The 26207-nt window shown below is 44.2% G+C and overlaps 1 protein-coding gene across 1 annotated transcript in view; it reads right to left on the bottom strand.

The window, feature by feature from the left end:
• The window catches only part of LOC138288315 (chloride anion exchanger-like), a 355789-nt gene that overhangs the window by 87649 nt on the left and 241933 nt on the right, over window positions 1-26207 (bottom strand). Inside the window, exons 10-13 of the mRNA XM_069229825.1 lie at window positions 19874-19987; window positions 19641-19718; window positions 11043-11138; window positions 4557-4663 (exon numbers count right to left, since the gene is read on the bottom strand). Of these exons, the coding sequence (XP_069085926.1) occupies window positions 4557-4663; window positions 11043-11138; window positions 19641-19718; window positions 19874-19987 (395 nt within the window). The remainder of the gene's footprint in view (window positions 1-4556; window positions 4664-11042; window positions 11139-19640; window positions 19719-19873; window positions 19988-26207) is intronic.

Genomic DNA, 26207 nt, shown 5'->3' with positions numbered 1-26207 from the left:
GATGTTGTGGGTAAATTTTCTACCAGATGCCTTTTGGAGCATCTTAATACCTGGGATGAGAATAACATGATTATACCGCTAGAGCAATGGAGTTTCAGAAAAAAACACTGCATTTTAGATAATACTGAAGCTTTGCAACTTATTACTGGAAAATATGTGACGATCAGGAGCGGCCCTGTTTATGCCGCTTTTCTTAGACTTTTCCACAGCTTTTGCTAATGTTAACCGTGTGGGAAAAATTGCCTAATCTTGGAATGCCTAGCATTTTATTGCACTTAATTGTTGCTCTCCATTCTTCTACCTGGTGCCAGATACTGTTAGGTGGGGATTGGGTACTGTCCAGAGTTCCCCCCACCAAAAATGTTTAAGCCACGGTGTCTGCTCTTGCAACTGCTCTTTTCTCCTTACATATTGGATCTTCCTTGCTTTTTATCTAAAAGTTCAAGTTTTCCACCCAGTTTCGGGGGTTGCTCAGTGACCTGCCTGTTTAATGTGGATGACATTGTGATCGTTGATTTAACCTATGTGCTCTACAACAGTACGCTGGAGTACACTTTTTGAAAATTAACTCCTCAAGAAGTAAGGTGTTATGTTTCTGGGAAAAAAGAGTGTGCACCCATTCTTAATTACTGGTGACATCTTCATACACAAAAATTGGAAACAGATAAATCGTATAACTTCTTAGGTGAAATTAGGTGCAATACATTAAATGATTGATAGCACATACATTATAGTGTCTATAAATCACAGGCTAGCTGGCTCTGCACTTTCGGGATGGCTGTGGGGCACAGGCATTTTTCTCATCTTCTGTCTATCAGGTCAAAATTCCTCCCATCCTTTATGCTGTTGCATTAATTGACATGGCAAAATGGAGGTTTATTTTAGGTAAGACAGAAGGACAAATTTTCAAGAGATTACTATCAGTCAATACATCAGCACCCAATGCCACAAAAAGATTAGCATTCGTTAAAAAGCTCATTTGAACATGGTTGGGTGGAAGTGGTGCGATGGGGACATAACCTTGTGGACAGTGATTGTACCTCCCTACGACACCTTGGGGGTGATTCTGACCGCGGCGGACGGCGGTCGCCGCCCGCCACGCGGTTCCCGCCGAAAGACCGCGGCGGTCATTCTGGCTTTCCCACTGGGCTGGCGGGCGACCGCCGAAAGTCCGCCCGCCAGCCCAGCGGGAAACACCCTTCCCACGAGGACGCCGGCTCAGAATTGAGCCGGCGGTGTGGGAAGGTGCGACGGGTGCAGTTGCACCCGTCGCGAATTTCAGTGTCTGCTAGGCAGACACTGAAATTCCTTTTGGGGCCCTCTTACGGGGGCCCCTGCAGTGCCCATGCCATTGGCATGGGCACTGCAGGGGCCCCCAGGGGCCCGGCGGCACCCCCTACCGCCATCCTGTTCCCGGCGGGAGAACCGCCAGGAACTGGATGGCGGTAGGGGGTGTCAGAATCCCCATGGCGGCGGAGAGCGCTCTGCCGCCATGGAGGATTCTCAAGGGCAGCGGAAAGTCGGCGGGACACCGCCGACTTTCCGTTTCTGGCCGCAGCTGAACCGCCGCGGTCAGAATGCCCAGCGGTGCACCGCCAGCCTGTTGGCGGTGCTACCGCCGACCTCCGCCATGGCGGTAATTACCGCCAGGGTCAGAATGACCCCCCTTATGTTTAAAGAGATTTTCGAAATGAAAAGAGACAATGCTTTATTTTTTATGCATTTTAGAGATGCATTAGAGCAATTTGATGTTGATATAAATGGGGTCTCATCCATGTCGCTGATACAGCTTAAAGCTCTTCTAAAGCATGCTTCTCTTAAGTTTCCGTTTAGATGTGGACTCTTTTAAAAATAAACTAAATTTTGATTCAGTAATAAACTCTTTCACTCTGAATAAATCACAACATTAGATGTCATGGGTTTTGGCCCATGGGGTTAGATGTCTCTGGGCATTAATCTGTCTAAGTATTGTTCGGATAAATGTTGTATCATTCAAATGATATGGTACATCAAGCACATGTTTCTGTTGTAAAAACAGAAGCCAGGATCTGAAACATGTTCTATTTATATGCCCTGCCTTGCTGCTACATCCTCCTAAGCAGCTGAGACCGCTCTTTTTAAGATTTTCTGTTTGTACAAGTGCTGAGGCTGTGTATTTTTTGCTCAACCTGCTAATTGAAATGTTTTATATTCACGTTTTTAACTTTCTAAAGTGCTTTTTGCCATTGTACTGAGTATAGTTGATGGCGAATTAGGATACATCCCGGATTTAAAAACCTATTTTATTTATTTGTCGGTGTTCTTTCTACTTCTGTGTTTTTTGTGGACCTCCCAGGAGTTCTAAACCATGAAATAAATTTGGGTAAACCCAGAAATGGTTTCCAGTTCTGGCATATAGGGTTGAATACCTTATCTAATCATATACCAGGTCCTATGCATTGAACCAATAAATGTTTAAAAAGTTTACTATTGTGAAGTTAGCCAACAAGTGTCAATTCAAACTCAGTAATTTCTGAAAGTTCACAATCATAAAAAGGCCACTCGCCATCATTTCGCAGTTTACTTGCTCCTACGTTTTTATATATGCTTACTCTCATTCCTTTCTTGCTACTTCTCAATCCTTTTCACAATCATATGACGCTAGTATAGTTTATTTCTAAAGCTATATATCTCTTTTCCATGATTTTATTTTCCAGTTTTTTAACTGCTTTATGTTTATATCTGGCGCCTGGTCTCTCCTCACTTAATAAAGGTAACATTATAGATACCCCAGCCACCAGAAACCAACCAGCTTGGGGACTGCATGGGTCTTAGAAAACAGAGAGATCTTGAGAGTCTCAATGACAGTGGTCAAAATAAATGAATATTAATATTTTGGAAAAAACATTGATTTTAGTAAACTAATGCTGATAATCAAATTTGTGATATATCTAAGCTCTCGAAAATGTTATTCAATGTTTTATCAAGTTTACATTTGTTTTAAATAAGTCTTTATAGTTCCATTCTTGTTGTATGTTTTACTGTTTCGTCTTTGTCAACAACATTCTAAGGTATCATGTTGAAGTTTTTAATGTTAAGTTTACGACCAGGTTCCCTTGTAAAACCAGATAGCAGTTTCAAAAATGCAGACTATTATTCTGAATAGTCGTTTGAGAAGAGAATCATGTCATCTGTATTTATTTAACTTTTTACCACTTATTCTCTGTAATGAAAATAATGTTGTATATCACTGAGCAAAGTGACCTCAAAAAGTCTACAAATGACTATCTAAGAGAGAGTAGCCCTTTGGGGTGCAAAATGCTATATAAACCAAAAGATTTAGCCATATAACCTATTCTTTACGATTACCCTAGCCCTAAATATTTTGCAAGTCTCACTACCCCTCATCCACAGATTACTTTCTCTCATGCTCTACAGTACCACTCCAGCCCATTGAATGCATGCACTGCCTCCAAACTGATGCCTTGGGTCATTAGAAGTGCTAGCACATCATTGGTCCATGGTATATGGATGAGAATTACAGCACAATTCCACCATTTTGGTCAATACCCATCTGCTATTTTCTGTGTCTGGGCAGTCAACCCACCTTTTTTCTTGTCTCAGAATTTGCTCTCTCCAATCCTGACGCTTCTCTCATGCTGTTAACAGCATGACAACAGCTCCAGGATTGGGTAGTTCAGTTTCCTGGGTGAGAAGCTTCCAGGAGAGAAGATGCCTAGTGAGGAGGACGTCGTGGCAAGTCGTTAAGGTACATTTAAAAAAAAAAAACATATTAACCCCACTGGTATTTTGCCCGCCCCACTACTCTAAATGCATGGCAGCTGCCAGTGATTAATTGACTGTCATCATTTAACGAGATGGTGCCCAATGTTATTCTCCCAAAGCATGCTTTCAGTTCTCTGGAGACTTGTCGATCCTCTCCACAGAAAAGTAGACCACTAATTTATTAAAAGGCCATGGCCTCATCCTAAATAGGTTTTCACATCCAAAAACACAAAGACCAGGTTAGGAACTAAACATTTATTTTTTGTGCCCGGCAATACTTGCTGAACGGGAACTAGGAGGATTTTAAGATTTAGAGTGATCACAAGAATAGACAGAATTTCATTAGTCCTGACTTCGGTTTGTTGACTCCTAGTGCATACTGAGAAGTCTATTAAAGCAATGTATGATTTCCATGCGGCGTCCTATGGTAGATGCTAAAACACCATTCGATCCCTTTTGTTTACACATAAAACTGAGTTGTTTGTGAGGTTAGATACTATCTTTAGAATCGCGGTATGCCTAAGTAGTAAGATTAATTCTAAAGCTTCCTTTTAACTTAAAGACCTGACCATCAAATGTTTTATTGGCACTTGGCTGTGTACTGAGGCCCCCAAAGAATGGAGCCTCTGATCCCATATATTCTTAAAGCAATATACTCTATATTTTATTCAAAGCAATATTACTGCTAATAAATAAACTCTACAACGCATTCAGATACATTTTACATGTACAGTGGGTATTGGAGTGAATCATGCCGATGGCAGAAATATAGCAGGGGAAATATTACTTACAACTGTGCACGGAAAATCACGGTTGCTAGTTCAAATCCCACACCAGCTGCAAGACCGATATCCAGATCCAGCAACACGGAGGCAATGAAAGTCGCCACCCACACCAGCTGTGAAGAGAATCGCCAATCAGAATCTGTAAACGATTTACGTATGAACAACCACGAATCAAAGGCTAGAGTATGTATGTCTATCTATCGCGTGACCGGGTTTGCCCTCGGGTGTGACAGGGAAATGGAAACTCTCTTTCCCAGACGTTTCCGCCAATGCAAAACCTAACAATGGTTCAACTCCAAACCACTGCTACTGCTTTCGCCAAACACTTGCCACTAACGGGAACCCTAACTACAACCTCTAACCCCGATCCCACCCCATAACCCAAACACGCCTAATCTAATCCCCAATGTTTAATTACATTGTCATTGATAGTGTAATTGCTGGCAACATAAAATTAGGTCATAGTGTAACTGTGACTGCAAACGTATGGTTATATAATTGTGACAATGTAGAGGGAACTGCTGGAGTGTACTCCATAAGCTATAGTTTGTAAACAGAAAAGTGTCTATTTTATGTGTATATTTAGTATTATTCTTACAGCTAATTCTATTTTACTAAACAATGAGCCTCAAATCCAGTGTTTCAAAAGACCCAATCTGAATATATGAGTGTGCTTATCTTAAACAGGACACCAGGTAAGATGTTAAGACTTTCTTCAGAATATATTACAACAGAGAAAACGTAGCACAACAGCCACACACATGCAGTGTTAAGACGAATAAATCTGGCACTGAGTTGGCTGTGGATTGCAGGACACAAATGAGGAGGGAATGTCTGGCTTTGGGGGCAGCCATTACATTGAGTTCGGTTCCATAAGAGGGACTAAGATCATAAAGTCATAAAGAGGGATCAAGTTTTCAAATTAGAATGCATCTTTTGTAGTGTCCAAAACAGGATGAATAGGGACACACGGACTCCATGGACTGCAGGAAAATAACATCTATTCAGTTTTGTTAATATAGAGGCTTTAGGAAAATACTGGACATACAACCGATTCAAGGCAGCACCAATAAGGTGAAGTATAAATGTTTAACATGATGCCCAAAAATCAGAAGACGTAGTTAGCAAAGCTGAGGGAGCAAAATAGAAGTTTAAAGAACATTCACATTATTATTTATGTACTTAAAAGTTTTATAGGGCACCTCATGTCGCCATTTGGGTGCTTCAGTGCACTTAATAGGGGAACATATATCTTCCTGATGAGGAGGCAGACTAGAGTCCAATTAGAAAGGGGCAGCAGACAGTTCACAATATTCTTCACTCATGACCCTTTCTTCTGAGAAGGGTTTACTTAAAGGCCAGTCAGAAAGGATCAGTTGTCAGAGGTTTAAAATATATATGTGTGGTTGGGTTCAGATATCAGGTGATATTATGGAGGTCTGGAGTTTAGATCCTTTCATGCCCAGAGACTGTCCTCCGTGTTTTATTCTTTTGACTGAAAATGTGTGGATCACTTAAGAAGGTTAAGGTACATTCTGGCTGCTTCATTCTGAAGTATTTGAAGAATGGCAAAGAGTCTATAGAGAAGGCCAGATTAGCCAGCATTGCAATAGTCAAAGGTGCCAGGATGAGGGCTCTTATCACTTTACCTTTGAGGTCTGCGTGTAAAATAAGGAGGAGTTTCCACAGATAAAAGAGATACATGTTCACACTCCGTGCCACTTCATTGACTTGAGTGCTAAGGGGGAGAAGGGGGGGGGGGGGGTTGTTGCCAAAGTGAATCCTCAGGTTCCTCACTTTTAGTAAAGTGGACAATAGGTGAGCCAGAAAAGAAGTGTGCTGGGATCAGAGCTTTTGAATGCCAGTCGTGGCACTATTCATGCACAGAAACTGCTCCTTCATTTAGTAGACCACATGGTCCCAGCATGCAGTAATAGTGGCCATTGGCTACTGCCCTCCCAGACCTAAACACACCCGTAAATTCAGTATTTAGGGACACCCCAGATCCCAGGAAATCAGATTCCTGCAACCCGAAGAAAGAAGAAGGACTGCTGACCTACAAGCCTGCAGAGAAGGAGGAAGACGACAACTGCTTTGGACCCAGCCCTACCGGCCTGTCTCCAACTTCGAAAATCTGCAACCAGCGACGCATCTGGCAGGGTCCAGTGACCTCTGAAGCCTCAGAGGACTGCCCTGGACTAAAGGACCAAGAAACTCCCGTTAACAGTGGCCCTGTTGAAAACAAGCTACTTCTTTGCAACAAGGAAGCAACTTTCCAAGACTGCACATTTCCCACCGGAAGCGTGAGAATTCTCACTCTGCACCCGACGCCCCCGGCTCGAGATTCGGAGAACCAAGACCTCAGGGAGGACTTCCTGGTGACTGCGAGCCCGTGAGTAACCAGAGACGACCACCCTGATCCCCCACAGTGACACCTGCAGAGAGAATCCAGAGGCTCCCCCTGACCACGACTGCCTGTAACAAGGGACCCGACGCCTGGAACCAACAAGGGACCCGATGCCTGGAACCAACACTGCACCCACAGCCCCCAGAACCTGAAGGAACCGAACTTCAGTGCAGGAGTGACCCCCAGGCGACCCTCTGCCTAGCTCAGGTGGTGGCTGTCCTGAGAAGCCCCCCCAGTGCCTGCCTGCACCGTTAGAATGACCCCCGGGTCCCTCCATTGTTTCCTACCTGAAACCCGACGCCTGCTTTGCACACTGCACCCGGCCACCCCTGTGCCGCTAAGGGTGTGTTTTGTGTGCCTACTTGTGTCCCTCCCAGTGTTCTATAAAACCCCCCTGGTCTGCCCCACGAGGACGCAGGTACTTACCTGCTGGCAGACTGGAACCGGAGCACCCATGTTCTCCATAGGCGCCTAAGTGTTTTGGGCACCTCTTTGACCTCTCCACCTGACCGGCCCTGAGCTGCTCGTGTGGTAACTTTGGGGTTGCCTTGAACCCCCAATGGTGGGCTGCCAGAACTGAGACTTGTAAGTGTTGTACTTACCTCCTAATCTAACCTTTACTTACCTCCCCCAGGAACTGTTGATTTTTTCACTGTGTCCACTTTGAAAATAGCTTATTGCCATGTTTACAAAAACTGTACATGATATTGCTTTTATTCAAAGTTTCTAAAGTATCTAAGTGAAGTACCTTGCATTTAAAGTGTTTAATGTCAATCTTGAACCTGTGGTTCTTAAAATAAACTAAGAAAATATATTTTTCAATATAAAACCTATTGGCCTGGAGTAAGTCTTTGGGTGTGTGTTCCTCATTTATTGCCTGTGTGTGTACAACACATGCTTAACACTACACTCTGATAAGCCTGCTGCTAGACCACACTACCACAAAATAGAGCATTAGAATTATCTAATTTTGTCACTATCTTAGCTCTAGGGGGAACCCTTGGACTCTGTGCGCACTATTTCTTACTTTGAAATAGTATATACAGAGCCAACTTCCTACATTGGTGGATCAGTGGTGGGGTCTAACACTTTGCATTTGCTGGACTACTCAGCCAATACCTGATCACAGAACTAAATTCCAAATATTGTCATTAGAAACTGATTTTTGCAATTTGAGCTATTTTTCTAAATTTTCAAAGTGCTGCTAAGGCCTTGTGTAAGGCCCTGTTAGCTTTTCTTTGAGAGTTTAAACGTTTTGTAAAAGTTTGGATTAAATTCTAGAAATAGTTTTAGATTCTTAAAAAGTATCCCAACTTTTAGAAAAGTCATGTCTAGCACAGATGAGATGGTGGTGGAACTCAACCTCGCCTCTTACCTGCATCTAGGGATGTCAGAGTTAAGGACTCTCTGTAAACTAAAAAATATAAAGACTGGGTCAAACCCTACCAAAGTTAAGCTCCAGGAGCTTTTGGCAGAGTTTGCAAGAGACCACCCCTCTGAGGATAAACCTACAGAGGGGGAAGCTAGTGAGCAGGAGGATGATTCCCTCCCTCCTGTCCTAGTTAAGGAGGCCAGGGTCCCTCAAACCCTGACTCCACAAGTGATAGTCAGAGATACTGGTTCTTCCACAGGGGAGTCCAGTAAATCTGGAAGCATTGAGGGCAGCCTCAATGAAGATGACCTGCTGTTAGCCAGGATGGCCAAAAGATTGGCTTAGAGAAACACTTCCTAGCCATAGAGAGGGAAAGACAAGAGATGGGTTTAGCTCTCATCAATTGTGTCAGAAACATAAATAGGGTCAGAGAAAATACTGACATGCTAAAAATCCCCAAAGGGATTGTAACAAAATATGAAGATGGTGATGACATCACCAAATGGTTCACAGCTTTTGAGAGTGCTTGTGCAACCAGAAAGGTAAACAGATCTCACTTGGGTGCTCTCCTTTGGGAAATGTTCACTGGATTCTCAACTGAGGAGTACAGGATTAGGTTCAGGGAGGCTCAAAAATCCTCGAGCCAGACCTGGGTTGATTTTGTTGACTTCTCAGTCAAAACACTAGATGGTTGGATTAATGGCAGTGGTGTAAATGATTATGAAGTGCTGTATAACTTGTTTATGAAGGAACAGCTTTTAAGGAATTGTTTCAATTGCATCAGCATCTGGTAGACCTAGGTCCAATTTCTCACCAAGAGTTGGGAAAGAAAGCAGACCACTGGGTCAAGACAAGGGTGACCAAGACTTCCACAGGGGGTGACCAAAAGAAAGGGGTCACAAAGCCTCCCCAGGGGAAGAGTGTTGAGACATCCAAGGGAAAGCGTAAGGAGTCTTGTACAGGGCCCCAAAAACCTGAACAGGAGGGTGGGTCCAAAGCCTCTTCACAATCCTCATTTGGGTACAAGGGTAAAAACTTTGTTCCAAAAAAGGCCTGGTATCGCAGCTGTAGCCAGCAAAACAATATGCTTTTTTGAAAAATGCAAATGATGACTGTGTGTTTTAAATGGGCAGGAACATTGCAAGGAGGAAGGGAGATGTTGATCATGTTGTGTAAGTCCACTAACCAAGGTTGTAAGAGCATTTTTAGACCAAAAATGGTCCATAGGTGACTTGGGCATTTTTGTTTTGAAGTGGAGGTCAAAATATCTCTAGAGTTTTCAAGAGATGAAAAAGGTGAACATGGACTATTTTGGGGGATTGCAGAAAGGAGAGTAGAAAGACACCTTCAGGGCGTTAGTGATCAGTTCATGGCTTTGAGCAGTTTTGATTCAAAGTGCTTCTAGACGCCTTTGCAGAGTTATTGAGATATGCAATGACTACTTTTTTGTCGTGTGGGCTGTACAGTGCCTGGTATATATTGAAGATTTTCTTGGTTCTTTGTCTTTATGGGTGCCTCAAATATGCATTAGATGAAATAATCTTTCTGTCTCTCTTGATAGCTTTGTGGTACCTCCTATTGTGTTGTTTCAGCAGATTTTGTCATCATCAGTCTGTGACACATGCCATTACCTTTCTAGATTTTGGGTACAGCAAAGACCATAGACCAAACATGAGAAACAAAAATGAAAACAAGGAGTTTCCAACATTGCACAGATTACATAAACCGTAGTAAGAACTGAAATATATGCAATACTTTACATTGTGTACTATTCGCCTGAGACTGAACATGCAGGTAGTCTTTGAGGTTCTTTGCCAGGCCCTCATGTATTCCCCACACCTGAAAGCCCACCCCATATAACATGGAGGGGTTAATGACCAATGCAGTGAACACTTTTAACAGAAGAAGTAAAGTTAGAGTGGATCATGGTCAACTATCTTTCTGGAGTTAGATGAAGGGGGAGAGGAAGTTGTGGGTGGAGGGAAAAGAGGAGATATCTTGTTTTACCCAGAATCTTTCAAGTATCAATTGGTTGTTGTCTTTTTTTTCTTCCATGATGTGCTATTTTATTTGTGAATTTGTCTTTTCAAATCCAGAGAACGCTAATTTACATGGGCTGCTTGGTGGCATAACTGATCTGCACACTTCAGGTGAGGGAGCTCTATTTAAAACCCAGCGAGTTTTAATTTTCCTAATTTCCACACTGTTAGCTAGCAGAAGGGCCAGTTCAAGCCTGCCTTATTGCTAGCATTGTAAAAAGTGGAAGACATTAAGTCTGTTGCCACGTACAGGATGCAAACCTACTCTTAGGCTTCTCAGATCAGGGATATAGGGCCTGTTTTAGGTCTTGGCGGAAGAGTTACTCACTGACAACGGTAACGGATTTCCCATCCACCAAAATATAAATCCCAGAGGATATAACAGGATTTGTATTTTGACGGACGGAAAATACGTCACCGTTGTGATGGAGTAAGTCATTTGCCAAGATCTAAATTAGGCCCTAAATTGCAAATTTTAGGGACTTGTTCAGCTGCTATATGTGCTAGCTGGACGGGGCCTCTCTCCTCTGTACTACCTACTCTGGAATATTTGAAGCACTGTGTTTGAAAGCATATGCGTCTTGCTCAGTGTTTGTAAGTTAGTACATGGTATTTTGCACAGCGAAGTGTCCTGGTGGTATTGAGAAGAGATTGCGAATGAGAAATCGACTTACACAATCATACTTATCCTTCCGCCACAAAGCAGGAATTTCATTGAAGTGCATCAACATCCCCTTCAGGTTGACAATAATTATGGCTGCCAATACTGACTAAAACCAAGAAGAGAGAAGTTATATTTATGTTGTACTTTTCGTATAATGGAAACTTTAGACAACACAAACAAATCCTTTTCTCAGACAATGCTATGCTTCTGAATCACTGTCAAGCCCAACTCTGGCAATTCATTGTTTAAGGCAATATAATCTTGTGTTACTCCTTACATGGCTAACTAAAGTTCTTTTTCAATGGTTACTATCACCTCTAGTGATTCTTGAGTGAACACTTTTACAACCTGAGAACCATCCAAGTCCATGTTAGCGCCCAAAGGACCAGGCAAAAGTCTGAGATGTTGGAAGATTCCAGTAGAGCCAAGCATCACTCTGACTGGGTGCCTTAGTCTGACATGATGCTTAATGGATGTTTTGGAGATGCTTTTGGGCTCTTGTTTGTCCGGAAACTACAAAGGTCCTCCTACCATACATCGCAGACTTCAAGCTATTTTTTTAAAAAGTAAGAGAGAATTATTATGAGCACAGTAACATTGAGATGACTGCTTACAATCTCCTAGCCATTTACAATAAATCAGTGTCATCACCCCATTCATTCGGGGGCCTTAGCCGCTCTTGACCGTCCTTCGCTCCACGGTCCCACTTTTCATTGCCACCTCACAATGACACACAAACATACCCATCTGTTTAGGACTGCCCTAGCTTATTTACACCCCCTACTTCACCCGTCACAATCCCCTTGTACCTGACAATATTGCTCACCCCAACTCTCTTACTAGAATCTTCCTCCCACATTTAATGGCATTCCCCTCTGTTTCTTCTTCTAGGTCAATGCCCAATCTCAGACATTAAGAAATGGAGAGGGTATTTGGCAGTGACTCATACTCTTTACATGTCTCTTACCCATTCTGCATGTACTTCTTTTTTTGGGCAATTAATTGTTTATGCTCCTCATTGCATACCTTTGACACAAGAATACCAATATTTGGTTGTTTGGTATTGTTAATTAGAGTGTTTACCCACTGTCAGCATTTTGGCCAGGCATCCCGATTATTATAAGCCTCGTCTAGGCATTACTTTCGACATTAAATATGCTGGTTATCATTTTTGTAATGTGTAGCAACAAGGTATCATGCTTATTGTAAACCTCAGTCATGCCTCATGCCCTGTAAGCACCAGGTCAGAAATCATAAAATCAAGGTGCATGTCAGGCATTGTACGTAGCAGGCGTGTAGGTCAGGCTCCATGATTAGGTGGCATATCTTCATCCTTTACCACAGTTCCAGCACAAACCCACCCTGAACAATGAGGGAGTCTATGACACACAAGCAGGACTCTGAAAAGCAAACACTGGTGGCATTGTCTCCTCTGTTAGTCATCATCAACAGGTGCTACTACAAAGTGTTGCTAAAGTATGCTCACCTACAAACATTCCTCCCTGTGCAACTTCCTACTGTACAATATTCAAGTCAAACTTACTAGTACTTTGTGGGCCTACCAAGACCATTTAAAATGCTCCATTTTTGTGCTGCAATGTTTTATAGGAGGTTCTGCTGCTTGATGTAGAAAATGGCTCTAAAAGCAGAGATGAGCCCATCTTTGATCTGAAATGTAATATGTGGAGGCCATCTCTATTAGGTTGTCACAGAAGCCTACTCAGAAACATCTCATTTGATGGAAGGTTCTGAATAATTGTCACCTCTACCTTGTGAAGGAAGTGCCTGCAGCAGAACAATTGCATTGTTTTGAATTGTATTTTGCAATTGCGTTTATGTAGTGTGTCATTGGCAGTGGGTAGCACGTATAAAGACTTGTCCTTGAGAGGAAATGTGTCCTTGAGTACAGTGGTGTGACATGGCTAATTTAATTGTTTGCCACCTGCTTCCTCCCAACCATACAACTTGAGTCTTTACTTAAAGCATCCTCCTTTCGATAGGGTGTGCAGCACACCACCCATAAGTAGAATGACAGAATAAACGTGTCCAGTACACTTAAAGTACTCCCAAACAGGTGAAATATGCTTGCCTTTTCTATCACTTCTGAGAGGACAGTGCAACTTTGCAAATGGGACCTAGACATGTCACGTCTGCAACCAAACTGGGTCATTTGTTGTTATTTGAATCCAGTACACCAATTGTTTAAGTATAAAAGAACTAACACATCAAAATCAACAAATTTGTAAGTAGTGCAGTTGAAAGACACAAGTAGTGACTACATAGGAGAGGTTTTTGGCCAGAATGTCAAAACATGATAAGGATGGTTTGCATTATTTTGAATTTGATAAAGGCGATGATTCAAGTGCCCACGATGTTGCCATGCTACATGGATTGACTACGGTGATCAGATCGGCTGCGCTTGCATGACCCAGGGGGAGCATGGCTACTTAGTAAACATAGCTGCCTAGTTTTCAGATTGTTTATGTGTGTCATTTTCATAATTTCAGTGTAATTATGAGTGACATTCAATGACAATGAGTGACACTCTCTTGGGAGCAAAACTGTGACTTCTGTTGGGTTCTTGTCTGTCATACCCTTCATTTTGTGGATCCTTTCTCCTCCCTACGAATGAACAACCCCCTTTTAAGATGGTGGACTTTCTTATTCAACAAATTAGAAGCTGGACTGAATGACAGTCCATATCATGGAAAGCATGAAAGGACTTCACCAACACTTCATCTCCAAATGGGCAGCCATCCTTGAATGGTATTAAATCCTACCACAACCATTAAATGCTCCACTAGCTATCTCTACCAGCTCTTTACACTGAATCAATGAACAACCCCATGCTCAATATCAACTGATTATCTTTACGAGGCAATCATATTGGAAGATTTTTTTCTCCTCAACAAAGACAAACCCAAAACGCAATACCTCTGAGAACTATTTGTAAGAAGTTGGATCCTGGCATCAGCCCCCAAACATGCCGTCGACACCCACTGCCACCAGCTCCCCCCAAGCACCTCTTTCCAAATCCAGCACATATGCTTTCAAGATTGAACACACACCAAATCTTTACAAGCACGCAATGAAAAACTTGAAGCACAGCCCGTTGAGAGACTTCCCAGATACCCTCTTCGCAGACCAATACCATTGCCAACACAAAGTTTTCCTTAAAAATGACCTCCTCCTCTTCACACACAACACTGACCTATGGATCAGATCCTTACATAGTTTTCTCCCATCCTCCTCTCACTCCAATATCCCCTTTGGACGCAAGCTCAAATGCTGCTCCCCCTTTGGCCTCTCAGGCAACCTTTCTATATCTTGTTACAAAAATGGGAAGATCATGTTCCAAACCAATGACACAATCCTGGACACAATCAACTTAATCTAACTCTGCCCTCATACAACCCTCCATGTTCCCCCTCTCCATCCACCCATTATACCCTCTAACCACTCTCCCCCTTCCGATCCACCTGGACAACTGCTCTCACCATGGACTCTCCCACAATCGGTTATGCCCCCCACAACCTATTGCCCACCACCTATCCCAGACCGCAAACATCCCACCCACAAACCATCTCCACACCATTTTTCTTCAGCCTATTATAAACCATTACCTCCCACTCCGGTTGCTGTCGCCATCTCTTTCCTCACCACAATCAGCCCACAAGTCCCCACCCCTTCCCTTTATCGCCTCCTGCCCCAACATCTCCAATCACCAGACACCAACAACCACAACCTTCCCCCGCTCACACCTCAACCCCACAGAGTCCATCCCTGACGGTTCATCCCAATCCTCCCACAATTACTGAACACAACTGGCCCCTTTTCAACAAGCTCCTTTCCTCGTTCTCAGCCTTCTCTCGAAGAAAGGACATTCTCACTTTGGCTTTATTCCAGCTTAGTGGCTCTCTGTCTTTCTGCCACTCATATTCTCATCACTCCCTGTGGACCCTCCGCCCACCACCTTTCTAGCATACTGAGAGACAGCCACCTACCCAGACCCAAATGAACACCACCTCCCCTTGACAACTCAGACCTACTCCATCTCCTAAAGAGTTATGCAAATGTTGCTACCCCCTTCTCCGATCTGCCTGCTGCCCCCTCATCCTACCTCCTTTAGGGGGCTGCCTGATTTCCACTATCATCTCTGACCTTAGTAAAACTCATACACACCACCTCAGAGCATGCTCACCCCCCATAACTTGATACAATCCCAACTACCCTCCTGAATCAGTCAAGTCAGAAAGACAACAGCTACTTCCTGAACTGCTTGCTCCACAATCATCGTTCTGCAGTCAAGCATTGTCTTTGGCTATCAGACTTGAACTTGTCTAATATCCTTGACATTCTGATCCGCAAAGAAATGTGGTACAGTGCCTCATCTAACCATGCTCTTGACCTTTTTGTTCCTCCCAGCTACTCCATTATGCGGCGCGACCGGGAAGGTACATATGGTGGAGGTCTTGCACTCATTCACCGAAACTCTCTGAAATGCCGAATCTTCACAACAACTCACTTTCAGTCCTTCTAAATCTTGTCGGTGGAACTGTCCACATCCACTACCTCCAACCTTAGATTGAATGTGATTTACGATCCACCGGGTCGAAACAACATTTTCATCAAGGAATGCATGGATTTCTTCACCTCTCAACTTATCAGCTCTGACAACAATACCTTGCTTGGTAACTTCAACATCCACTGGGGAGACGTGGGCAATACTGATGTGGACACTTTTACCTCCTTTCTCAATGCCAACAATCTCCAACAACACTGCCATAAACCTACACATCACAAAGGTGCCATCTTGACTCTGATAATTTCCAATTCCCCCTACCTAAACATATGCAACCTCATTCAAGTCGACTGGTCTGATCACGTGCAGATTCCGTTCTCTGTAACTGGTTCTTACACCAAAACTTATGGACAACCCAAAAAAAAAAAATATATGGTTTAGAGACACATCCAACAATCACCACCCTTCTCAACCTAAATTCGATCACCCCCCATCTTGACATCAACGAGGCCACGGACAAGTTTAACTCCTGCATGGAAGCCCTTATTGATAAATGCACACTACTGAAGTGCAAATTATCCAGACCAAAACCCTCTAGAACTTGGCTCTCTAGGGGAAAAGCACCATCCTTCCTGAGTATGGCTAAGCTTTGCATTGCGAGAAAACAATACAAAGACCAAATCCTCAGAGCTAAATCCTCCCATATTAGAGCCCTGGTGAACTCTGCAAAGAATAGACCAAAGCTCCTGTTTGAGAATATTGCATAGTCTACTTACCCCGCGATCACTTCGGCTACCAAGCCAACCGTGGTCCGTTGCAATGACTTTGTGAATTTCTTTGATAAAAAGTTAGAGACATTCATATTTCGCTTCATATCAATTACTCCCTTTAAACAGATGAATCTCTACTGTGCAAATCAGTACAACAATAGTAATATTTCTCTACAATCTCTGAGCAGGACCTACTACGAACTATCTCCAAAGTAAAACCTTCATACCATCATCAGGACGCTATTCCAGGATCTATTAGCAAATCTCTTGCCACACATCTATTCCCCATGTGGACCACCTTGGTTAATTCCTCTCTTAATCAGGGCCTCTTCCCTGAACGACTAAAAATGAGTAAAATCACTCCTCTTAAAAAAACAACCTCTTCATTCAGAGAAATTGAACAACTACAGCATAGTCTCCACACTCCCATTTTTAGGCAAAGTCATCAAAAAGCTGAATAGCATGTCAACTAGCCTCACACATCCAAAAAAACAATCTCCTAGACACTTTCCAATCAGGTTTCTGCCACGGTCATAGTACAGAAAATGCAATCATCAAAATAGTTAATGATTCCCTTACAATCCGCAACTCCGGCAACTCCTGCCTCCTGATCCTCCTGGATTTATCCGCTGCATTCAACACTGTCAACCATCATGAACTCCTTTGTATTATTGAACTATGCATGGGATGTGGAGGAAAGGTCCTCAACTGGTTTTCCTCTGACCCATCCAACCTATCTCAAATTGTAAAAAATGGGCAACTCATTCTCCCGACCAGTCAGCGTTCACCAAGGTGTCCCCAAGGTTCAATCCTCTCCCCAACTCTCTTCAACCTCTACCTAGAACCACTATGTGTGATTCTGAGGAACTCAGGGATTCTCTTCCACCTCTATGCCGACGATACCAAAATATACTTGTTAATCTCATCTCTGGAGGTTGGTGCCCTGCTTTCAAATACACTTTCAAAGATTCAAAACTGAATGTCTAACTACCATTAAAAATCCAACCCAACTAAAACAGAATTCCTTTTTATCTCATCCCTGAAAGCAAAAACACATGTATAAGAATGGATGGCCAACCTTCCGGCCCTCGAAGGCTGCCCTGCTATTGTCACGAGTGCCATATCACTCGGAATCACCCTGGACAATTGTCTTAATCTCCACAGCCACATAGCAGCCATAGCCAACTGCGCACAATACCAACATAGGCAGCTTTGGGGCATCAGGCAAATGCTTCTGGAACAAGACATCAAAACAGTGGTCCAGTCTTGCGTTCTCCCTAGACTAGACTATGAAATTGCCCTTCTCTCAGGCATTCCAAAAGTTCACCTAGGCCCACTGAGAGCAATACTACATGTTGCAGCACGCTTCCTCATGAAATTTGCCCTTATTTCCCCTGCCTTGCTAACCCTCGAATGACTTCCTATTGAAGCAAGGGCCCAATTCAAAATCACTTGCATCACCCAGAGTGCTGCACTCCCCCCTCACTATCTAAATGAGAAGCTATCCCCCTATCTAAATGAGAAACTGGAAATCTCCAGAGCAAATAGGAGTTCCAGAAATGCCCAATCTCTGCTCCTGGAATCCCCCACCTTCAGGCAAGAACAATACATGAATCAGTCGTTGTCTGGCAGCACCACTAGAATCTGCAACTCTCTACCTCCCACACTCCGTCTAACTACCTGCCTAGCAACCTTCAAAAAGGACCTTAAGCTCCTCATCTTGGGTAATTCACCCTTGACCAGACTTATTTACTTTATCCAACGCGCCTCGGTCAGCTTTGTTTAACTGTGTCTTCTGCCCTGTTGGTGTAACTTTCTCTTGTGGTAATTCCTGTATACATACATTGATGTAAACGTCCGAGTTCAATAACTATTAATGTAACCCCATGTAACTCTGTATTCTGTGTGTTGTAAAGCACTCTGATGCCTTCGGGCCATGTCTGCACTATATACAATTGCAAAAACACATAAAATACATTTTCAAAATGGGACGTAAGGATCAATTTCAAATACGGAATGTTATAGAGTTCTACTCTATCCCCAGTGCAATTCAAGATGTACACTACGCATCCTCTTGATATTCTAATACGCTTTGGCATATAGATTTGCTACCATGCTGATAACTAAATTATTCATGAAATTAGTAGGACATCTCTACTTAGATGCAGGAAGCCTCAGTTCCATCCTCACTTTTGTAAAACCGGCAATTTTCTGAATTATAGGATAGATACAGGAGCAGATAGTAGAGGATGCTGATACAATACAATAAAATAAAATGTAGTGCACCATGGCTTCCAAGAAAGCGTCCTAGCGCTAGCTGTTACTCCCTGATGAGGAAGCAACAGACACACAAAAAAATAAGACAAAGTTGTGGGGTGCGCACACCGAAGCAGTGGTATTCAGCTTGGTGCCAGTTTTCTGAACTCTGACAGTGGTCACAATAGGCAAAAATTATTCCAGAGTTTTAGGTGTTGGCTTAGTGTTTCTCAGGAGAGGAATGCATGTGCCTACACGGCAGAAGCTGGACAGGGAAATGACTGGAATAGAAGGGCTCACTCCTTAAAAGAGCAGCACATGTGAGAAAAGGTGGCTTTGCAGTTCTCAACCATCAGGAGACAAATCAATAAGAGAGCTGTAGATAATGAGGTCAAAATATTCCTCTAACTGCTAATATGTGAATCCTTGCAAAATGACATCCATCATAAGTACCTAATAAGAAAACGTCCTACCTATCTGCTAATTGCAGGGACAGGATCTCCTCTGTGTTTCCTCTACAAACTGAAAACATGCATGGCTATGTGGCACGTATTCACAGAACTGTGAGGTGTCATAATCATCAAATCGACATCTGCATAACTAGACGGACAGTTTAAGTAGAAACGTGGCCTTCACCTGGACACGGGCCTCACTTTATCATATTACTGTGCCCAAAATTCCGATCTTTAGCAGACATTAACACCCGGCCCTAGTCTCGGAAGGAAATTTCTCACCTGACCCATGAAAATGTGCAGCTTTGTGGTATTAGGGTAAAAATCCAGGAACATGTGCTCTAGTTAATGAGTCCAAATCAAACACCCTTGGCCCGATCAACAAAGTTAAACTCAGACTTAGGTCTAAGTTAACTACTTTTTGGTGTTCACATTGGTAGTTTACTGCTAGTAACTTTACTCTTACTAAAGTTACTGGTATTACCTTACCTTTGTGAATCGGGCCCTTAACATTTTTCTTTGGACATATACTAATTACATGCTTTTTAACAATCAGAAAGTGAGGACAAGAAGACATTTTCAGCTGATTAAAATGAGTAAAAGCGTACCTTTTGTAAGGGCTGTAGGAGAAATCCAAGGGCCAGGATGACAATCATAACAAGTGAAGCTGATACAAGACTTGCAACCTGCAATCACAAACATACTCTTTGAACTTTTATTGGTATTGCAAAGCTTGATATTTTCAGTGGTACGAATGGTATTTTAAACATGATAAACCAAAGCCACTCATTTTGTGTTCATATAACCAAAGAACAAAATGCAAGAGCACTTTGTGCCCTACCTGTGTTTTGCCTCCCGTGCTCTCCTGGACTGCAGACCTTGACAATGAGGTTCCTGCTGCAAAGCCTTTGAACGAGCCAGAAAATATGTTTGCCAGTCCAAATGCAATTAATTCCTAAAATACAAAGAAAACACAGTTTTGAAGCAGCGGTAGATATTAAGAAGTGCCATCTTTACTCCTCACCACGGATTTAAAATTGTACCCTTCCACTTATTCTACACCCCAAGAACAAAGGTGTGCAAACACTTAAAGACAAAGTCCAACTCCATACATTCAAGTCTTGGCAGGGTAAAAATGCAATTGTAGAAAAGCCCCTTAGTGCATTCAAGATAGTGCACTTCTACAAAATAAATGGACCTTCCAGGCTGCTTTTGGAGTAAAAGTTCTTTACCTCTCTTTTGGATTGAAGCAGCTGTGCATGCAATAGTTAATATTTTAATACACTTCTATGGAGAGTTACCCACATTCTGTGTACCAACTCTTCAGTTTGAACAAATGCTTACAGTAATATATGGTAGCGCGCAGGACCTTATTTGGTTAATTTATTGAGTCATGAATAACCATACCCTTATGTAAAAGTTAAAATATATCAACGTTTGGATCACTACACATTCTAAAGTTACAGTACAAATCAGTAGCAAGAATAACTGCACAAACGAAATGGCATACATTGAGATTTCAGCAAAGAAAATACATCAACTGTTATAACGTGTAGCAAGCATCATTAGTGAGTACCCTAACTCACCTCAGATTAGAATAGCATGTTTGGACTTCATGCAAAAGCAATTTAGTCAAGACAAATTTAGAAAAACATTTAACAATGGCCCTACCAAATTAATGGTTGGTACCTAGAAACTGAAGCAGACATAACAATCAGTAACATTGTTGTATACTTTGCCTCGGTATGGTTCAGCAAGCTGCGACAATCTTCGTCAATAGGACATCTGTTCAGTCACCAAGGCATCGGAATTCAGCATTAAAGTTCAGATAAAGCAAAGTCTCTTCATGTAGTACAGAAAGAATAATCGCTAAATGCTCAAGACAGTTAAGAAGAATATTGTGGAATGGCCTCTCTCCTCCCTGTGCAGTCTGGCTAAGTTAGATTTCCCAAAACTACTTCCCACTTCGTCATTGGTCAAAGAATTGTACGTTTACTTTTAGTCGAATGAAAGTAGAATCCCAAATCTAAGGATTTACTAGTACATGGTTCACATGTCGATGATTGGCTCCTCTTCTCCTGTTCCCATCATTGGGCTTGTCAGGTATCAATATTGTATCAGCTTGTACTCCAGTGCATCCATTGTCTTCTCCTGGGAAGGTTGCCTTTACACACACTATGTTATACATTGTATCCCTAAACAGTACAGCATATTCAAGCAAGCAGTTCTCATGAGAAAGAATTCTATACCAGGACTGGCGGCAAGGATTATGCAGTCCTTTCTTCACTTTATTACAAACAGCAAGTTCAAAGTTCAAACATGATCAAGAACACAATAAAACTTCCAACCCCATGATACCCCTAAGTAACCATGGCAACCCATAACCAATCCAATGTCCCTAACAAAGAGTATATAAGTAGCTGACGGGCGCAGTCCTTCCTCTTTTTTCACTGCTGCCCGTCAGTTAATTCCTCGCTCCTTCTCGTTAGTTTCACAGGGGTTCGGGGATTGACTGTGCTGCTAGCGTTTGCCTTGTTGCCTTGTTACCTTGTGTTTATTGCTGTCGGTACGCGAATGCATTCCTCGCATACCAGACATTTTTGAGTTGCGCGGTAGGCTTCGGCCCGAGCACGTGGTGCGATGACACCTTATCACCGCTAGGGGTGCGCGTACGAGCCCCTCTGTGATCGTTTGATTCAGCGCTTCACACGCTGTGTTTCTCGATCGCGTCAGGCCCGTTCAGCATCCCGCCCTTGGGATTCCTGATTTCTGTGGCTCCCAAGCCTAGCCAACACCGCGCTGCGGTACGGGCAGGCACTACCTGCTTTCTATTCTCCCTTAGGGGAACCTTCACGGTTTGGTTTCTGCTTATTTTCTGCATTTCAGAGCACGGCGAGGGGGCTGCCCTGTTTAATTTAGGTTGGCCATTTTTTCTGTGCTCTCATCCCTTCTATTGACACCCCTCGTGGGGGTAGGTGGCAGTGTTTAACTGGTCTGGCCCTGGGTCCTACTCCACCCTAATTGGTTCTGTTGGGATATTTTCCTGGTGTATATCTATATACATTCCTTAGCCTGGGGATGTCCTTGTCCACTCCTTCCATGGACTCTTTTGTGGACCACGCTTACGCTCCCTCTTTGGGGACGGAGGAAGTCTGGCCTCCTCAATGCCACCTTCCTGAAGGCATGGACAGATGACTTTCACAGGTGGTTGCGAAAACCTTAGCACCCTTGCAGGATAGGGTGGATAGGCTAATGGACAATGTGTCCAATTCGTCTCGTGTATTAGGAGATCTAGACCCCACGGGCTGGTACCTCGAAAACAACTTCTTCTTCTCGGAAGCATGACGCGGGGCACCTGGAAGGTTTCGCCAGATTGAGGGAAGCCTTTTCCAAGAGTGCGCAAACGCTTGATCCTGTACCCTGCCGGGAGGATGTTATGCCAGGAGAGCATGGCAGCTCTGCTGCCCTTGTGCTGGATCCCTTTGTGGGATCGCCCCGTTCGGGGGGTGACTCCGATGATGAGGGCTCATCGGACGAGGATCGCATTATGGGTAGACCTTGGCGCCCATCCGCGAATACCTCCAGTGTAGAGGTAGAAGGTTGGGACTCTGATATGTTTGATCCGGAGGACATATACCATCCTCGGTCCTCCGAATCGGTCCCCAGCGGCACCTTATGTCACTAAGGCCATCCGCCATCCTTTGGAAAAGGAAGTTCGGGCTTGCCTTTGGGCGGAATGTCCCAGGTCTGCGCTTGGGGACAAGGTGGCGGCTACGCGTTCTTTGGACCCTAAATTATGTACTTTCTTCTCCAAATACAGGCATGACCCCAAGAAGGGGATCGATCGTTCCTGGCAGGCTTATCAGGATAAACTCTCAGATGTCCATGGGCCCTTGACCAAGATTATTGAGTTGGCTGATTAGGCCAAGGTCACAGGGGAACTGTTGCTGACGGATCTGGTCACTGGATGGGCACAAAGGGCGGTCTGTCTGTTGGGCAACGCCAATTGTGCAATATCTACGGAGAGGCGTCGCTCTCTCCTGATCAAGATTGACCCCAAATTAGGGGAATTGGCGACGTCTGAGGCAGGTGCTGTAGCCCAGGGCAATCTCTTTGGGAACCCCTTTGTGAAGGAGCTAGGGAGATTTGAATCCACCTTCTCTGCTTTCGACAAGGCGCAGTCCTTGATGCACAAGATTTTTCCAGGAAAGGTTTTTTCTGGGGCCAGACGAGGAAGGGGTCACTCCTCCGGCCGTTCCCTGCAGGCAGGCCCCTCCAGAACTCAAGGATGACGCAACAACGGCTGGAGTGACGGTCAAGAGGGGGGCCTTCGTCCCCAACAGAGGTTCTGGTACAAGACGTTCCTCATGTTTCAACAGAGGAAGGTTCCAATACTCAGGGAGGAAGCACTGGTGACCATTCCCCTTTTTCCCCTCAAGAGCTAGGAGGCAGAATCGCTCTCTTCTTAGAGAATTGGGCACAGCTCACTTCCGACCCTCGGGTCTTGGAGACAGTGTTGGGTTTTCACATAGAGTTCTATGAGACCGCAGTTCAACCGGTTCGGCCCCCTCCCACTCAGTTCAGTGTTCAGGATTCTCAGTTAATAGACACAGAGGTCCAGCTTCTTCTTGTCAAAGGGGCTGTTGTTCCGGCACCCCTTCATTCGGGGGGATTCTTGAGCAACATTTTCTTGGTCGAAAATAAGGACAAGGGTTTCCGTCCGGTGATAAACCTCAAGGCTTTCAACGAATGGGTGGTTTATCGCCATTTCAAGATGGAGGGTATCCATCTTCTCATCTCATCTTCTGTGTCAAGGGGACTGGCTTGTCTGCTTGGACCTCAAGGACGCTTACCTTAAGGTCCCGATTTACCCTTCTCATCGGCGTTTTCTGCAGTTTCAGTGGCGGAACCAAATTTAAGAGTTCAGGTGTCTTCCCTTCGGCCTTTCTTCAGCACCTTGGTGTGCGTCACAAAGTTGCTGAAACCAGTGGTCGAGTTTCTGAGGACTCAGGATTTCAGACTGATTATTTATCTGGACGACATCCTTTTGATGGATCAGTCCCGGTCGCAACTGTTGTGTTACGTGAACATGACTATTGCTCTGTTGCAGGATCTGGGTTTCGTGATCAACGCGAAGAAGTCTTCTCTTCGCCCGTCGCAGTCCATGATTTTCCTTGGGTTCGTAGTGGACACTACGTCGGCGACTTTGAAGCTCCCAGAGCACAAGGTCTCCAAGATCAAGAAGGAGATTTCCAAGGTGCTCCGCAGGGACAGGACTTCCCTCCGGCAGATTGCCAGGATTGTGGGTCTTCTGTCGTCCTCTATCCAGACGATCTTTCCGGGTCCCTTGCATTACAGGGCCCTCCAACGTTTGAAGGCGTCACATCTCCGGAAGGGACATACGTATTCAGCACTGCTGGAGCTCTTTTCGGAGGCTTGTTCGGAGATGCAGTGGTGGTTAAGCCATATGGACGCATGGAACGGGAAGGCCAACTTTGGCTCTCTCCCCGACCTAGTGATAGGGTCGGATGACAGCAGACTGGGTTGGGGGGCCAGGTGTGGTCAGATTTCTATGGGGGAGTCAGTGGACTTCTGAGGAGTTGAACCTTCATATCAATTGCCTCGAGCTCTTAGCGGGCTCGTTCGCGATTCGGTCCCTGACTCACGACAAAGTATCCTGTTGTGCCCTTCTTCGTATGGACAAAATTTTGGCCGTCCAGTACATAAACAGACTCGGGGGAACTCGGTCCAGGGTCCTGGCAGACGTGGCGAAGGATTTTTGGCATTATTGCCTCCAGAGACAGATTTCTGTAACAGCGGAATACCTTCCGAGAATTCAGAACCAGGTGGCAGACTGGAATTCCCGCTATCTCAGGGATACCAGCGACTGGCGACTGGATCCGGAGATCTTTCAGTCTCTGATGGATCGTTGGGGTCCATGTTCTGTGGACCTATTTTCCTCCTGATGGAATGCTCAACTCCAAACTTATTTCAGTTGGAGGCCCGATCCGGGAGGGATCGCGGTGGATGCGCTCTTGCAGGATTGGACGAACAACCAATGTTATGCTTTCCCTCCGTTTCTACTGATTTCCAGAGCGGTGGTGCAGGTCCGACGTCAACGGGCGTCCTTGATTCTGACATATCTGATATAGAGGGCACAAGCGTGGTTCCCCACTCTCCTGGAATTGTCGTGGATGGCTCCATTTCCGACTTCCCTGTTCCTTGGGAATCCTTTGGGACCCGTTTGGTCGCCCCCATCCATTGGTGCAACAGGGACACCTCAGACTCATGGCTTGGAGGATTTCAGGGGACGTTGGGAGAACGTCTCCCTTTCACGGGACGCTACTGCCCTTATCAAGAAAGTCGTGGGCTCCAGGTACCATCAAACGATATAGATCGGCCTGGAACAGATGGGCTCGTTGGTGTATGGAGAGGGAAGTGGATCCCGTGGGGGCTCCAGTTGAGTCTGTAGTCAATTTTCTGTCTGAGCTTTTTACCTCGGGTTTGGCGTATTGTACCATCAACTCTTTTCGTTCTGCTATTTCGGCAGGACACAATACGATCAATAATTTACCGGTTCGGGAACACCCCTGGGTAAGTAAACTGTTAAAAGGAGTACGTTTATCTCGCCCTCCTGAACCTAGATATTCTGGTTCATGGGATGTCAATAAGGTTCTTAACTTTCTTTATTCCTGACCGAAGAATCAGTTTTTATCCAGGAAACAGATTTCCGCTAAGTTGGCAATGCTCCTGTGTCTCATTTCTTGTAAACGAGTTTCAGATGTGCTCACTTTGGATGTTTGAGCCCGGGTTTTCACTCCTGTAGGGGTTACTTTTACCATTTCGAGACGGACTAAAATGAGTACCAGGTTGACTTCTTATCCCAGTTTTGAATCTCATCCCAAGTTATGTGTGGTCAGATGTTTACAGGCCTATGAAGCTGTCACGGAGGAAAATAGACCTCCAAGAGAAAGACAACTCTTGATTACTATCAAGAAACCGTTTAAGGCAGTGGCTTCCCCTACTATAGCTAGGTGGGTTCGCTGGCTCATGTCTGAAGCTGGGATTGACGCTAGGCGTTTTGGGGCTCATTCCACTAGAGGGGCGATGGCTTCCAAAGCTATTCAAGTAAGTGGTAGGTTGGAGGACATCATGAATGCAGTGAATTTGGTCCT

Source organism: Pleurodeles waltl, chromosome 4_1, assembly GCF_031143425.1.
Source record: "Pleurodeles waltl isolate 20211129_DDA chromosome 4_1, aPleWal1.hap1.20221129, whole genome shotgun sequence".
Lineage (NCBI taxonomy): Eukaryota > Metazoa > Chordata > Amphibia > Caudata > Salamandridae > Pleurodeles > Pleurodeles waltl.
The sequence above is the reverse complement of the archived record's forward strand: the minus strand, read 5'-3'. Positions and strand labels throughout refer to the sequence as shown.